The sequence below is a fragment of the Triticum aestivum genome, chromosome 4B (genome assembly GCF_018294505.1).
Source record: "Triticum aestivum cultivar Chinese Spring chromosome 4B, IWGSC CS RefSeq v2.1, whole genome shotgun sequence".
In the NCBI taxonomy this organism is placed as follows: domain Eukaryota; kingdom Viridiplantae; phylum Streptophyta; class Magnoliopsida; order Poales; family Poaceae; genus Triticum; species Triticum aestivum.
This window is the reverse complement of record NC_057804.1, coordinates 643892029-643909543: the sequence shown is the minus strand read 5'-3', so window position 1 is coordinate 643909543 and position 17515 is coordinate 643892029. Positions and strand designations below refer to the sequence as shown.

General features: G+C 45.0%; 1 protein-coding gene across 1 annotated transcript; it reads right to left on the bottom strand.

Moving 5' to 3' along the window:
* Positions 1-343: 343 nt before the first annotated feature.
* Positions 344-1835, bottom strand: LOC123089561 (uncharacterized). The gene is made up of 3 exons (XM_044511209.1): positions 1607-1835; positions 885-997; positions 344-701 (listed from the first exon to the last, which is right to left on the bottom strand). The coding sequence occupies exons 1-3, from the start codon at positions 1727-1729 to the stop codon at positions 560-562; spliced, it is 378 nt and encodes a 125-aa protein (XP_044367144.1). The 5' UTR covers positions 1730-1835; the 3' UTR covers positions 344-559.
* Between the last annotated feature and the right edge of the window lie 15680 nt (positions 1836-17515).

Genomic DNA, 17515 nt, shown 5'->3' with positions numbered 1-17515 from the left:
CATCTGCGTGCAATTTTCCGTGATGACATGACATTCATGGATGTTTGGTAAGAAAACAAATACTTTCAAAACTAATCTTTTTAGGGCATCGATTTTTTTCCTTATCCAGACCTTCACAAATGTCATTCTATCATGAGATTTGGCACATGAGAAATTCTCCTCAATTTTAATCTAAAAATATATTATTATCGTTATTAGTATTATTTGCTATTCCGTCATGTTCTGCTGTTCATCCTGGCGCAGAAACTGAATTCTGTATATATTTCAGATCTCCCGGGGAGGGGCCTAAGAATGCCATAAAGAATGAGTAGTAATATTTGACAGTTGACACATGAGAGATTGCTGAAACATCAAGAACGGAAAGCTGGTAGTCAGACCGTATAAACTGAGTTGCTTAGCAGAGTGCTGGTACATAAGACACGGAAGGCTGGTTGGTAGTCAGGCCATATATAAGCATAGTTATACTTGACACATCAGAGACAGATAGCAGAGACTAGGGGATGGGATAAACAGAGAGCTCCATCATGAGACATCCAACAACATCAACGGCAGAGTGCCCTCACTCCGAATGTCCAACACTATCCTGACGTGCCGAAATCCCCAGACGTACGAGCTCGACAACGGCGCCAGCACCAAAGAACCACTTCACCTTTCCATATATACCCTGCAAAACTCTTGGCATGACATTCTCGTCGTACTCCCTTCACAAAAAAAAAGATGACAAATTGTTAAGTCAGAGAGATGCTGAAGTTACACTAAATGATAACTACAAAGGGTAAAATGCCATCTTCGACATTCCACATTTCCAAAAAGGACCTCACGTACTTAGGGTACTTAGGATCATCATCTGTGTAAAATAAAGCAACAAACTGTAATGATCTTACCTGATATGTGACAGATTTTTGTCAATCTGTTTATCTAGCAATCTTGCCTCCCGAATGACCTCCTCTTCAGTGGCTGACTCAAAATCAAAAATTCTTTTCCCATGGTGTTCACCCTGCAAAACAAGTAAACCAACATAAGCAGGCAATGTGAAATGCAAACTTGCTGTTCAAGTGTTCATAACTAATATCGCAAAAGAAAGATACATCTAAATCCAAACATCTTCATAGAAAATGCAGCTCTGCCGGTCTATGCAAGAATCCATTCATCTCCATGCCATGTACACGCTTTACTTCTTCATTCACAGCGGCATTTAAGTGAGTAAGAACCAACATCAATTACACACCATGGACTTGATTGAAATAAATTATTTGTCAAGTGGCCTATTTATTTATCTGATACCTGAAGCATGGACATTCTTATGTTATCCGGTAGCTTACCTGTAGTACTTGACCAAGAAGAAGTAGCAGAAGAAGCACAATTGCAAACAATCTTGGAAGCTGTATTTGGTGTGGCAAATCTTTGTTTTGCGAGATAACTGCTGTGCTTTGTGCTTTGATTCAGGCCGGATCAGAGGGGCATGGCATCCATCTAACGCAACGCACCAGATGGCTATGTATTTTACGCGGCGAAATCACGCGGCTGAGGCTTGCTGTGCCTGCCGGTGAGGAATCCCAATTCTTGAAGCGGGCGGGCAAGGGAGGCGGGGAACGAACGAACGAACCTGACGGGGGGCTGCGGAGAAGGGCCACGAGCGGACCGCCGGCGACCCGCGGGATACCGACGGCGGCCGGAGAGCGGCGGAGAGCGGGGCCCGCACCTTGGTGACCAGGTTACGCAGCGCCATGGGGTGGGATGAGATGGCCGAGATCGATCGAGCTTGGAGGCGGCTAGGGTTCGGACCCCCTAAAACAAAACCTTTTCTACAACGGACCCCTCGGGCAAAAAAACTTCTTCTACAACGGTTGTCGTCTCTTGACGCCGCAAGCCCGCGACCGTGCTTCTCATCGGACCGTGGGGCAGTGGATTGAATCTGTTCCGCAACTCTGCCGGCGAGTTCGGTCCGAGGTTGTGGAGCGAGAGCGAGCGTCGTAGACGACTAGCTTTATTAATGAATGATCAAGTGGGGACGGAGAACTCAGCCCGTGACTTCCCTACCCTAGCCGCCGCCACGCCAGGCGACTAGGGAGGCGATTTTCTTCCTCCGATCTCAGCCGGCCAGGGCGTTGGCTCCCCTCTCCCTCCGGCTGCTCCGGCGGCAGGAGGGAGGGGGACCCTGTTTCTCCGTTCTGTAGTTAGGTTTTGGATTTATAGGTCGTGGTCCGTCGTTGGGATGGTAGAAGCGGCACCCGGACGAATAAATCTGCCTCAGCTTCACTCCTACCGGCGGTGCCGTTCATGACGGCGTCTCAGAGTTGATGGCATCGTGTGATTGTCGATCCTTCAGATCGGCTATGTTAGGGTTCATGGATAATGTCGGCGAGGCGGCAGCGGCGACTCTATCAGGTGTGTCTCTCCTTTTGCTCTGTCCCCGTTGCTGTGGGGTTGTCTCCAATGTCATGGTGGAGCAGGGAGGTTTTGTCATCTAGGAGTATGCGCAGACGATTGTCGGTATATATCTTGCTCATCTGCCTCTCCATTGGCAAATATGTTAGCGATTTAGGCTGCTTGAGTGCGGTGTTTGCTTCTTGCTGTAGCTCAAATCTCAGTATTTTCTGTTGCAAAGCTGTGTATTGCTTGGCAAACTGCAGCAATGAGTTGCCAGGGCTCACGTACCGCTTCAAAACAGCATTGAACCCCTCGCCGCACTGTGTAGTCTGCAGAAATGGAAAGAAGCACTGCATGAAGTTGGCCGGCACCCAGTACATTCGCTTCTCCCACAGCCCAATAAGTGTCTCGTTGTCTTGGACTTGGTATGTTTCAATCATAGCCGTCCAACTCCATTCAAACTCCTCCACCGTCAGGTTGCGGTCCACGCACAACTTGAATGCCTTGTGCAGCTCTGGACGGTCAGCAAAAAATGGTCCTAGCGTCTCCTCAGCTTTTTTAATAATATGCCACCTGCAGGCTGTAGTGCCTATGCACTGCCAACGGAAAGACCTCCCCTATGCCTGCACGCATGCTAAAATCCTGGTCTGTTATTATGTTCATCGGAGCAAGTCCATCCATGCACTCCAAGAAGGTTTTGAACAGCCAAGTGTAACCATCCGTATCTTCGTTCTGAATGAGTCCGCAACCGAACTGCAATGACTGATTGTTGTTATTTATTCCTATGAATGGAGCGCAGAGCATCTTGTACATATTAGTGAGATATGTCGCGTCGAATGATATGCAATCATGGAAATGTTTGTAAGCCCTTCTTGCAGCACCATCCATCCAATACATGTTTCTGACACGGTCCTCATCGTCCAATCTTATCCTGTAGAAGAAATTAGCATCTTCTTTTGCTTTCTCTTCAAAATAGGCTATCATGGCTTCTATGTCAGCCAACCTGCTCTCTCTACGGTATTTTGCCTTTAAGTTTGTGACATCTGCTGGTATGTAGGGCATGCTACTCAGTCTACCATCTCCGTCGTGGATCAGGGATAGTATTTGGACCATTCTTGATGGACCGACGTTACAATCATGTAGCAACTTTACGAATTTCTTCTCGAGGGGGCTGAATCCTCTGTGGGCGCTCAGAAATTTTACCAGGTCAAACTTCTTTATGAGTTTGTGGTTGCGTTCGTCGAAATAGTCGGTGACCATCCACTGTGCTCCATCTGCGTTTAGCTTACATCGGACAGGGCATTCTGTCTTGACAATGATACCTCTCTTTTGTTTCGGCACGACAGGTGCAACACCTTTCCTCTTCTTGTTCCTTCGTGCCTTGTAGCACCTTATCTCACCTCTGTTGTACTCGTTACTTCTTTTAATTTTCCTATGGTATTCGGTGTTCACCGCAAACCCATGGAACATTGCATATCTCTGGTAGAATTCTTTGGCATCTTGAAACGAATCAAATCTCTGACCAACATATGGTGGTTGAGGTATCATGATTTCCGATTGCCCATCTTATTCATCCCCTTGTGCTTCATCATCAGTTTCATCATTCACTTCAGTATTGGTGGTTGTTTCATCTGCTTGAGTGTTGCTTGTGCTTGTCGGCATTGCTGGAACGATTGCCATTTCCGACACTGATTCTACATTGTCTGTGGCAGGACTGTTGACTGGCTGGTGGAACGCTTCTTCCGCGTGCTCAGAGGTTCCCGCAGTAGATGTCCCCGTGCCACTGTTGATTGTAGTCGAAGGCCCTGCACAAAAAACAGGTGCGTGTGTAAGCATTGCTTCAATGGCAGGTTTATCGCAACGGAATATAGCAACTGCATCTGATTTGTATTGGCATCATTCATAGAGAAAGTCATGGCATCTGCATGTGGCCATGCATGGCAGCTGCAATTTTTCATTCATGGCAGCTGCAGTCCAACAAACATGGCAGTTACTGTTGCCAAGGTATGGAACTAACATCTTTTTAGTATCAAAACTTGGATACTAGGTACGAGCTCACTAGGCAAATGGAATCAATCACGAATGTTGCACACAGGCATACAACAATTGACAAATCCTAAAGACAATAGATGACTATTTGCACGCGCCCACTTGGTAGCATTTTTGTTGTCTTTCCGCCACCACCGTGACAAAAATCCACTCCCCCCATGCTTTTCCACAAAAGCAAATGCACTACGGTTTTTTGGTTCACATTTTTTTACCTTGTTGTGCCGCATGTGCTAACCGCATCTGGTTTGTCATTCCAATTTGTTGTGCTCTATCTGCAATAGCGTTGGCCTGCAACTGTGAAGCTTGCCATGAGATGTTTGCCGGTGTGGTGCCACCATAACAACCTGTGATCATTTAGCAGCTGGTCAATGCATGGCAACTGTAGTTTGTACAACATGGCACACGTAATGGTTCAACCATGCCACACAGATTTTTGTTCACACTTGTCATCCACAGTTGTTTAGACACATGCAATCACATTTGATTAGGCATGGCAACTACAATTGATTTGCCATGGCAACTGCATCTGTCCAGGCATTACTTCTTCACATCGGCATTTAAGTGAGTAAGAACCAACATCAATTACACACCATGGACTTGATTGAAATAATTTCTTTGTCAAGTGGCCTATTTATTTATCTGATACCTGAAGCATGGACATTCTTATGTTATCCGGTACCTTATCTGCAGTACTTGGCCAAGAAGTAGCAGAAGAAGCACAATGGCAAACAATCTTGGAAGTTGTATTTGGTGTGGCAAATCTTTGTTTTGCGAGATAACTGCTGTGCTTTGTGCTTTGATTCAGGCCAGACCAGAGGGGCATGGCATCCATCTAAGGGCCAAGAGCGGACCGCCGGCGACCCGCGTGATACCGACGGCAGCTGGAGAGCGGCAAAGAGCGGGGCCCACACCTTGGTGAGCAGGTTACACAGCGCCATGGGATGGGATGAGCTTGGAGGCGGCGGCTTAGGGTTCGATTTCTTCTTCCTGCTCCTTTTCTTTCTTTCTCTCTTTCTTTCTTTTTTCTCGTCGTCCCGCGACTTCGGCACACTCGACTTCGGTCCCGTACGAGCGTGGGCTGGCAGCCCGCTTAGGCGACATGTGGCCCGTTTGGTGGCAAGACATGTTGGGGAATGTAGCAGAAAATAAAAAATTTCTACGCATCACCAAGATCAATCTATGGAGTCATCTAGCAACGAGAGAGATAGGAGTGCATCTACATACCCTTGTAGATCGCGAGCGGAAGCGTTCAAAAGAACGGGGTTAATGGAGTCGTACTCGTCGTGATCCAAATCATCGAAGATCCTAGTGCCGAACGGACGGCACCTCCGCGTTCAACACACGTATGGTTGGGAGAGACATCTCCTTCTTCTTGATCCAGCAAGGGGGAAGGAGAGGTTGATGGAGATCCAGCAGCACGACGGCGTGGTGGTGGAAGTAGCGGGGATCTCGGCAGGGCTTCGCCAAGCTCAGCGAGAGGGAGAGGTGTTACGGGGGGAGAGGGAGGCGCCAGGGGCTTGGGTGCGCAGCCCTCCCCCCTCTTTATATAGGGGACCGGGGGGGCCCTAGAGATCCAGTCTCAAGGGGGGCGGTGGCCAAAGGGGGGAACTTGCCCCCCAAGTCAGGTGGGGCGCCCCCGTCTCAAGGGGGGCGGCGGCCAAAGGGGGGAACTTGCCCCCCAAGTCAGGTGGGGCGCCCCCCACCCCTAGGGTTTCCAACCCTAGGCGCAGGGGGAGGCCCAAGGGGGGTGCACCAGCCCACTAGGGCCTGGTTCCCTTCCCAATTCATCCCATGGGGCCCTCCGGGATAGGTGGCCCCACCCGATGGACCCCCGGGACCCTTCCGGTGGTCCCGGTACAATACCGGTGACCCCCGAAACTTTTCCGGTGGCCGAAAATGGACTTCCTATATACAAATCTTTACCTTCGGACCATTCCGGAACTCCTCGTGACGTCCGGGATCTCATCCGGGACTCTGAACAACTTTCGGGTTACCGCATACTAATATCTCTACAACCATAGCGTCACTGAACCTTAAGTGTGTAGACCCTACGGGTTCGGGAATCACGCACACATGACCGAGATAGCTCTCCGACCAATAACCAACAGCGGGATCTGGATACCCGTGTTGGCTCCTACATGTTCCACGATGATCTCATCGAATGAACCATGATGTCGAGGATTCAAGTAATCCCGTATACAATTCCCTTTGTCAATCGGTACGTTACTTGCCCGAGATTCGATCGTCGGTATCCCAATACCTCGTTCAATCTCGTTATCGGCAAGTCACTTTACTCGTACCGTAATGCATGATCCCTTGACCAACCACTTGGTCACATTGAGCTCATTATGATGATGCATTACCGAGTGGGCCTAGAGATACCTCTCCGTCATACGGAGTGACAAATCCCAGTCTCGATCCGTGTCAACCCAACAGACACTTTCGGGAATACCTATAGTATACCTTTATAGTCACCCAGTTACGTTGTGACGTTTGGTACACCCAAAGAACTCCTACGGTATCCGGGAGTTACACGATCTCATGGTCTAAGGAAATGATACTTGACATTGGAAAAACTCTAGCAAACGAACTACACGATCTTGTGTTATGCTTCAGATTGGGTCTTGTCCATCACATCATTCTCCTAATGATGTGATCCCGTTATCAATGACATCCAATGTCCATAGTCAGGAAACCATGACTATTTGTTGATCAACGAGCTAGTCAACTAGAGGCTCACTAGGGACATGTTGTGGTCTATGTATTCACACATGTATTACGATTTCCGGATAACACAATTATAGCATGAATAATAGACAATTATCATGAATAAGGAAATATAATAATAATCATTTTATTATTGCCTCTAGGGAATATTTCCAACAGTCTCCCACTTGCACTAGAGTCAATAATCTAGTTACATTGTGATGAATCGAACACCCATAGAGTTCTGGTGTTGATCATGTTTTGCTCGTGGAAGAGGTTTAGTCAACGGATCTGCGACATTCAGATCCGTATGCACTTTGCAAATATCTATGTCTCCATCTTGAACATTTTCACGAATGGAGTTGAAGCGACGCTTGATGTGCCTGGTCTTCTTGTGAAACCTGGGCTCCTTGGCAAGGGCAATAGCTCCAGTGTTGTCACAGAAGAGAGTGATCGGCCCCGACGCATTGGGTACGACTCCTAGGTCGGTGATGAACTCCTTCATCCAGATTGCTTCATGCGCTGCCTCCGAGGCTGCCATGTACTCCGCTTCACATGTAGATCCCACCATGACGCTTTGCTTGCAACTGCACCAGCTTACTGCCCCACCATTCAAAATATACACGTATCCGGTTTTAGACTTAGAGTCATCTAGATCTGTGTCGAAGCTAGCGTCGACGTAACCCTTTACGACAAGCTCTTCGTCACCTCCATAAACGAGAAACATTTCCTTAGTCCTTTTCAGGTACTTCAGGATATTCTTGACCGCTGTCCAGTGTTCCATGCCGGGATTGCTTTGGTACCTTCCTACCAAACTTACGGCAAGGTTTACATCAGGTCTGGTACACAGCATGGCATACATAATAGACCCTATAGCCGAGGCATAGGGGATGACACTCATCTTTTCTCTATCTTCTGCCGTGGTCGGGCATTGAGCCGAGCTCAATTTCACACCTTGCAACATAGGCAAGAACCCCTTCTTGGACTGATCCATATTGAACTTCTTTAATATCTTATCAAGGTATGTGCTTTGTGAAAGACCTATGAGGCGTCTCGATCTATCTCTATAGATCTTGATGCCTAGTATGTAAGAAGTTTCTCCAAGGTCCTTCATTGAAAAACACTTATTCAAGTAGGCCTCAATGATGTCCAAAAGTTCTATATCATTTCCCATCAAAAGTATGTCATCTACATATAATATGAGAAATGCTATAGAGCTCCCACTCATTGTAAACGCAGGCTTCTCCATAAGTCTGCATAAACCCAAATACTTTGATCGTTTCATCAAAGCGAATGTTCCAACTCCGAGATGCTTGCACCAGCCCATAAATGGATCGCTGGAGCTTGCATACTTTGTTAGCATTATCAGGATCAACAAAACCTTCTGGCTACATCATATACAGTTCTTCCTTAAGATAGCCGTTAAGGAATGCCGTTTTGACGTCCATTTGCCATATCTCATAATTGTGGTATGCGGCAATTGCTAACATGATCCGGACGGACTTGAGTTTCCTACGGGAGAGAAAGTCTCATCGTAGTTAACCCCTTTAACTTGCCGATAACCCTTAACGACAAGTCGAGCTTTATAGATGGTAACATTGCCATCCGCGTCCGTCTTCTTCTTAAAGATCCATTTATTTTCTATCGCTCGCCGATCATCGGGCAAGTCTGTCAAAGTCCATACTTTATTTTCATACATGGATCCTATCTCGGATTGCATAGCTTCAAGCCATTTGTTGGAATCTGGGCCCGCCATCGCTTCTTCATAGTTCGAAGGTTCACCGTTGTCTAACAACATGATTTCCAAGACAGGGTTGCCATACCATTTTGGTGTGGAACGTGTCCTTGTGGACCTTCGAAGTTCAGTAGAAACTTGATCCGAAGTACCTTGATCATCATCACTAACTTCCTCTCTAGTCGGTGCAGGCACTATAGGAACATCTTTCTGAGCTGCGCTACTTTCCGGTTCAAGAGGCAGTACTTCATCTAGTTCTACTTTCCTCCCACTTATTTCTTTCGAGAGAAACTCTTTCTCCAGAAAAGACCCGTTCTTGGCAACAAAGATCTTGCCTTCGGATCTAAGGTAGAAGGTATACCCAATGGTTTCCTTAGGGTACCCTATGAAGACGCATTTTTCTGACTTGGATTCGAGCTTTTCAGGTTAAAGTTTCTTGACATAAGCATCGCATCCCTAAACTTTTAGAAACGACAGCTTAGGTTTCTTCCCAAACCATAATTCATACGGTGTCGTCTCAACGGATTTAGACGGTGCCCTATTTAAAGTGAATGTAGCTGTCTCTAGAGCGTATCCTCAAAATGATAGCGGTAAATCGGTGAGTGACATCATAGATCGCACCATATCCAATAGAGTGCGATTACGACGTTCGGACACACCGTTACGCTGAGGTATTCCAGGCGGCGTGAGTTGTGAAACGATTCCACATATCCTTAAGTGCATGCCAAATCCGTGACTTAAATATTCTCCTCCACGATCTGATCGTAAGAAATTTATTTTTTGGTCGCGTTGATTCTCTACCTCATTCTGAAATTGATGTGAACTGGGACCGATCTTTCGATGAGAGGGAGATAACTACGATTTTGGGTGGGACTTGACCCTCACGATCCGGCTACCAACCGTACAGGGAGAACCGTACACGACTGATATCCACGGCAATTGCTGAACCAACTCCACGGCGTTATCGACCGAGCCAACGACACGATCGACCTATCCACGAAGGATTTTTCCTGCAAGCAAATCGAAGAACATGCAAGAAAATAATAGCCAAGCAATCTGAAATTGCGGATATGCTAGATGAATAAATCTCACAAATTGGGGTTTCGAGATGTCTTGACGGTCGCACTAGCCGCTATGAGCGAAGACAAATAAAAGTAGCAATAGCTAAACTTCTCTAAACAAAACCCGAACGTAAACCGTAAACACTACTAGCTAGTATTTATTAGAGGACCCTCTGCCGGCGGTTGTCTCGTGTTATCCTGGGTTTCCTTGGCGCTGACGAAAGGTGGACAGGCCTCGGCCTTTGTGCATTGGACGTTGATGCTTATGGGCCAGCCCGTGCGTGCACATGCTCAGGGGACAACTTGTGCCATGCACGTGCAGGTGCACGTAATGCAAACATGCACGTACTCGAGCTCCCTTGTATGATGTCTTGACTAGTATTGGTCTCCTGCATGCACGTACATGAGCCCCTCTTCCTTGGCTTGACCACATGCATTGACTTTTAGAATTTGTATACTCATATGCTTTGAAATCTTCAGTATAATCCCGCCATCTAATCCATACTGTGTACGTGTTTCCAATAATTCTCCATAAAACACAAAAATATGTAGTATTTATGTGTCCAATAGTAAAATAATAATTGAATAGTTATTATTAGAAATCACCTGACAAATATGTCGTATAATACTTGTATATGTATCTATGGTGAGTATGTCCACATCATCCTCCCTTTCTTGAAAATAAAGCCGTCCTCGGCTTTCACCTATGTCAAACACATCATAGAGCAAAGCAAAAATAGATGCAACATATATAGGCCGTTCGAAAGGCGTTAGCTCATGAGGGTCTGATAAATTTGTGATAGCACCATTCTGAAAATCGTGATAAATTTTCTCATGGCGGAACATAACATCATGATAAATTGTATCCCATGCCAAGTGTATATATATATTATGGGGACACAAATGAACTTTCTGACCACCCGGTATGTCCAGATCATAAGTTGAAACACTTAATGGAAATAATTCAGAATTGATAGCAAGCATACTATGTGTAGTACGATCCGTTGATTTAGCTTTCGCATCATTTATAATTTCATCGGGGGTCATAGGAAGCAAGTTAATGGTTTTTCCTTCAAATATGAGACTATACAAATTTGTTCTACCATGATGGATAACACTATTATCATATTGCCAAGGTCGACCTAACAATAAAGAACATGCTTGCATAGATACAACATCGCAGTCAACATAATCATGATATGAACCAAGTGTAAAATGAACCCTGACACGACGTGTTACCTTCAACTTACCAAAGTCGTTGAACCATTGGATGTAATATGGATGGGGGTGTCTCGTAGTGGTGAGGCAAAGTTTCTCGACTATCTTTATACTCGCCAAATTATTGCAGCTTCCGCCATCAATGATCACACGAACGGAATGCCCTTTGACAACAAACTTAGTTTGAAAAAGATTATGGCGTTGAGGCATCTCAGTATGCCCAACATGGGCACTAAGTACTCGCATGGTTACAAGGCTAGGGTATTGATATGCCATTGTAGCATTAACATGTATCGCCTCGGTCTCATTTTCCTTAGTGTCACCTGCATTATTAGTGGCAAGCATAGCATGTGTATCTTCATCCAAATCACTAGCGGAGGAGTACTCACCATCTTCCCGCACAATGAATGTTCGTTTATTTGGACAATTCTTCATCAAGTGCCCGCCACCCTTACATATATGACACTTCATGTCCCTTGTGCGTCTAGACGAGGTGGTGGGTGTTAGAGATATTGCTTTCGAAGCCTCAGATGTTTGTGGAGCTGATTTTGAACTTGATGGGTGTGCACCATTGTGCAACATAGGTGGTGTTGCCTCAGTAATGGACGGAACAGTAGGAGTGGGTGTCCATGATGTGCGACGACCTGAGGAAAAATTACCTCGTCCCTTGTTGTGTCATCCCTGTACTTCCCTTTCTGCTTTACAAGCAAAATGAAACAAACGAGTAATAGAATTGTACTCCTTATAGTCCAATATATCTTGAATATCACGATTATAACCACCTAAAAATCTAGCCATCATAGCATCGTCGGTTTCAACCAATCCACATCACACTAAGCCAGTTTGCAATTCTGGATAATAATCCTCTACAGAACTACTACCTTGTTTTAAATGTTGCAATTCATTCAGTTTGTCACGAGCATAATATGAAGGAACATAACGTTGTCGCATAGCTCGTTTTAAAGCATCCCATGTAGAAGATATATTATTTGCATTAATACGACAATATTCACTCCACCACATGGAAACAAAGTTTATAAATTCACTATTGGCTGCCCTAACTCTTTGGTTCTCAGGAATATCATGACATGCAATTTTTTGTTCAACAGAAAGTTCCCAGTCAAGATAAACATCTAGATTATATTTACCATTGAAAGCAGGCATAGTAAATTTGATTTTGGCACTAGAGTGCTCATAATTTCTAACATCATACCTGGGTTGACCTCGTGCCATACCGTGACGGTTGAAACGTAGTTGTCGATGAGCACGGTCGTTGTGGTGGTTGACCATTTGGTCGTCTTCGGTGTCACCAGAATAATCCTCGTAGTTGTCCCCATGTCGCTCGTGGACGCGAGGAGGAATTTGTGGGTGCTGGTTCATGGTGGCAGCATCGGTGGCAGTAGAGGGGTGCTGTGGATGACCCATGGGCACACGTCGAGCTCGCGAAGTAGCGGCAACACCCGTGGAATTGTGAGGAACATCGTTATTGTTGACGGGGCGTGTAGTCCGCAGCTCGTCCAAACGTAACAAGATGACCTGTAGTTGTGTGTTGGCAACACCTTGTGCATCCTCAATGGCCTTGAGCCTCTCTTCTGCCACAATCTGAGCACCCTCAAGTTGGGCGAGACGCTCACTGGTGACTTTAACATTCGCGGTGAGTCCCTCAAGTGTGGGTTGATCCTGAGCCATTGTTAGCGAAAGAGAAAAAAAACACAATGTATAATCCCTATCAACTAGTAGGATGTGGTGGAGAAAAATCGCTCACACTCAAGCTTAATATCAAATTCTTACTTGTTCTTACCAATGCAACAGGTGGTGATCGGCGCGTTGGTGTTGGCTTCAAACTACCGATGAAGATTGGACGGAGCGATAACCAGGAATCAGTAGAGCCGGAACCTGTACTTGTTGGTAGAAAAAAAAGTGTAGCTTGGCAAAGGCTTCTCAACTCACAATATCAGTGGCACAATTTAGCAAAAAGCAATGCAAGTTGAATAATTGCTCAAACTCCTAACTAGTGCTGGTAGTCGACTAGTACGAGAGAAAACAATCTAAGCCCAGATACTGAATCAAGCTAGTGAAAAAGTGTGAAGAAAATATGTGATAGTATGAAAGAGTGGGTATAATCAAGAGATACTGTGTAACAAAGCTCGAAAGTATATGATAGATGGTGCGGTGAGCAAGTGGCAGCACAAATATTGTCCTCAATATAAACTGAACAATCCAGAGACTAGCCGGCCTGTTTTTTTTTTCTTTTTTTTCTTTTTTTTCTTTTCCTTTCCTTTTCCTTTTCTCTTTTTTTTTCTATATTTTTTTCTCTCTTTGTTTTTTCTTGCTCTTTTTTTTTCAAGCCGGAAAGAAACAAACAATCTAGCACTACCAAAGATGAGAGCTCATGGCACGCGTGCTAACCAGATGGTTGTTTTGATGGAATCGTGATGCTTGGTCACGAGCGGCGGAAGGCTTGGCCGTGCACACGAAGAATTTTTAAAGGCGGATGGGATGTGTGGCGGTGTGGGGCACAGACGCAGCTGGCCTAGGCGCGTATGGAAACAGAACACGCACGGAAATCGGCGGACAAGGAGGACAAAAAAAACTGATAAATACGTAAACATGACAGATGAGATACGTTGTACGCGGACGATGCGGCAGGCGGATGGACTTGTGTGGTGGACACGTAGCTAAAACGAAGGAAGATTTGTTTAGTTTGTACCTTTCCAGATCGATCACGGATGAACTTGCGGCGAAAAATACGGCGGACAAAAACAAAGTTTGATCTAGTAGATAATTTCCTCTCTGACTAATCTAGACCAGCACTAGTATTAGATAAATGCAACCAAAAATTCAACTACACAAATACTAGATGCAAAAATTGCCGAAGGCTAAAAAGGTAGGTGCAGCGGATGAACTAATCTATTTTTTTTGCTTTTTTGTGGGTTGTAGGACTGAAAAACAATCTAATCTAAGAAAACTGTAAATCTCTCACCGATGAAACTGAAAACTGATACCACTTGATGTGAACTGGGACCCGATCTTTCGATGAGAGGGAGATAACTACGATTTTGGGTGGGACTTGACCCTCACGATCCGGCTACCAACCGTACAGGGAGAACTGTACATGACTGATATCCACGGCAATCACTGAACCAACTCCACGGCGTTATCGACCGAGCCAACGGCGCCATCGACCTATCCACGAAGGATTTTTCCTGCAAGCAAATCGAAGAACATGCAAGAAAATAATAGCCAAGCAATCTGAAATTGCGGATATGCTAGATGAATAAATCTTACAAATTGGGGTTCCGATAGATGTCTTGACGGTCGCACTAGCCGCTACGAGCAAAAACAAATAAAAATAGCAATAGCTAAACTTCTTTAAACAAAACTCGAACGTAAACCCTAAACACTACTAGCTATTTATTAGAGGACCCTCCGGCGGCTGTCTCGTGTTATCCTGGGTTTCCTTGCGCTGACGAAAGGTGGACAGGCCTCGGCCTTTGTGTATTGGACGTTGATGCTTATGGGCCAGCCCGTGCCTACACATGCTCAGGGGCCAACTTGTGCCATGCACGTGCAGGTGCACGTAATGCAAACATGCACGTACTGTACTGGAGCTCCCTTGTATGATGTCTTGACTAGTATTGTTCTCCTGCATGCACGTACATGAGTCCCTCTTCCTTGGCTTGACCACATGCATTGACTTTTAGAATTTGTATACTCATATGCTTTGAAATCTTCAGTATAATCCCGCCATCTAATCCATAGTGTGTACGTGTTTCCAATAATTCTGCATAAAACACAAAAATATATAGTATTTATGTGTCCAATAGTAAAAATAATAATTGAATAGTTATTATTAGAAATCACCTAACAAATATGTCATATAATACTTGCATATGTATCTATGGTGAGTATGTCCACGTTAGAAATTCCTTGAACTTTTCAAAGGTCTTATACTTGTGTTTCATCAAGTAGACATACCCATATCTACTTAAGTCATCAGTGAGAGTGAGAACATAACGATAGCCACCGCGATCCTCAACGCTCACTGGACCGCACACATCAGTATGTATAATTTCCAATAAGTTGGTTTTTTTCGCTCCATTGTTCCGGAGAGCGGAGTCTTGGTCATTTTACCCATGAGGCATGATTCACACGTGTCAAATGATTCGAAATCAAGAGACTCCAAAAGTCCATCTGTATGGAGCTTCTTCATGCGTTTGACACCAATGTGACCAAGGCGGCAGTGCCACAGATATGCGGGACTATCATTATCAATCTTACATCTTTTGGTAGTCACACTATGAATATGTGTAACATCACGTTCGAGATTCATTAAGAATAAACCATTGACCAGCGGGGCATGACCATAAAACATATCTCTCATATAAATAGAACAACCATTATTCTCAGATTTAAATGAGTAGCCATCTCGTATTAAATGAGATCCAGATACAATGTTCATGCTCAAAGCTGGCACTAAATAACAATTATTGAGGTTTAAAACTAATCCAGTAGGTAAATGTAGAGGTAGCGTACCATTTCCGACGGGCATCATCATCTCGTCCTTCGCCAGTCTCCGCTTATTCCGCAGCTCCTGTTTTGAGTTACAAATATGAGCAACCGCACCGGTATCAAATACCCAGGAGCTACTATGAGTACTGGTAAGGTACACATCAATTACATGTATATCACATATACCTTTGGTGTTGCCGGCGTTCTTGTGCGCTAAGTACTTGGGGCAGTTCCGCTTCCAGTGTCCGCTTCCCTTGCAATAAAAGCACTCAGTCTCAGGTTTGGGTTCATGCTTTGGCTTCTTCCCGGCAACTGGCTTACCAGGCGCGGCAACTCCCTTGCTGTACTTCTTGAAGTTCTTCTTACCCTTGTCTTTTTTGAAACTAGTGGTTTTATTGACCATCAACACTTGATGTTCCTTTTTGATTTCTACCTCCGCTGATTTCAACATTGAAAATACCTCAGGAATAGTTTTCACCATCCCCTATATATTGTAGTTCATCACAAAGCTCTTGTAGCTAGGTGGGAGCGACTGAAGGATTCTGTCAATGACCGCCTCATCCGGGAGGTTAATGTCCAGCTGGGACAAGCGGTTGTGCAACCCAGACATTTTGAGCATGTGCTCACTGACAGAACTATTTTCCTCCATCTTACAACTGTAGAACTTGTCGGAGACTTCATATCTCTCGACCGGGGCATGAGCTTGGAAAACCATTTTCAGCTCTTCGAACATCTCATATGCTCTGTGTTGCTCAAAACGCTTTTGGAGCCCCGGTTCTAAGCTGTAAAGCATGCCGCACTGAACGAGGGAGTAGTCATCAACACGCGACTGCCAGGCGTTCATAACGTCTTGAGTTGCTGGGAAAACGGGTGCTTCACCTAGCGGTGCATCTAGGACATATGCTCTTTTGGCAGCTATGAGGATGATCCTCAAGTTCCGGACCCAGTCCGTATAGTTGCTGCCATCGTCTTTCAGCTTGGTTTTCTCTAGGAACGCATTGAAGTTGAGGGCAACATTAGCGTGTGCCATTTGATCTACAAGACATATTGCAAGGTTTTAGACTAAGTTCATCTAATCAAATTATTTAATGAACTCCCACTCAGATAGACATCCCTCTAGTCATCTAAGTGATCCATGATCCGAGTCAACTAGGCTGTGCCTGATCATCACGTGAGATGGACTAGTCATCATCAGTGAACATCTTCATGTTGACCGTATCTTCTATACGACTCATGTTCGACCTTTCAGTCTCTTGTGTTTCGAGGCCATGTCTGTACATGCTAGGCTTGTCAAGTCAACCTAAGTGTTTTGCATGTGTAAATCTGTCTTACACCCGTTGTATGTGAATATTAGAATCTATCACACCCGATCATCACGTGGTGCTTTGAAACAACAAACTTTCGCAATGACACACATTTAGGGGGAACACTTTCTTGAAATTATTATGAGGGGTCATCTTATTTACTACCGTCATTCTAAGCAAATAAGATGCAAAAACATGATAAACATCACATGCAATCAAATAGTGACATGATATGGCCAATATCATTTTGCTCCTTTTGATCTTCATCTTCGGGGCGCCATGATCATCATCGTCACCAGCATGACACCATGATCTCCATCATCATGATCTCCATCATCGTGTCTTCATGAAGTTGTCACGCCAACGATTACTTCTACTACTATGGCTAACGGTTTAGCAATAAAGTAAAGTAATTACATGGCGTTTATTCAATGACACGCAGGTCATACAATAATTAAGACAACTCCTATGGCTCCTGCCGGTTGTCATACTCATCGACATGCAAGTCGTGATTCCTATTACAAGAACACGATCAATCTCATACATCACATATATATCCT

What these genes read in the sequence shown, in the direction of transcription:
- LOC123089561 (XM_044511209.1), bottom strand. Translation starts at nt 1,729, where the DNA reads ATGGCGCTGCGTAACCTGGTCACCAAGGTGCGGGCCCCGCTCTCCGCC. An exon ending in TCTCCGCAGCCCCCCGTCAG is followed by an intron (nt 998 to 1,606) that starts GTTCGTTCGTTC and finishes CTTGTTTTGCAG; the next exon opens with GGTGAACACCATGGGAAAAG. An exon ending in AAAAATCTGTCACATATCAG is followed by an intron (nt 702 to 884) that starts GTAAGATCATTA and finishes TTTTTTGTGAAG; the next exon opens with GGAGTACGACGAGAATGTCA.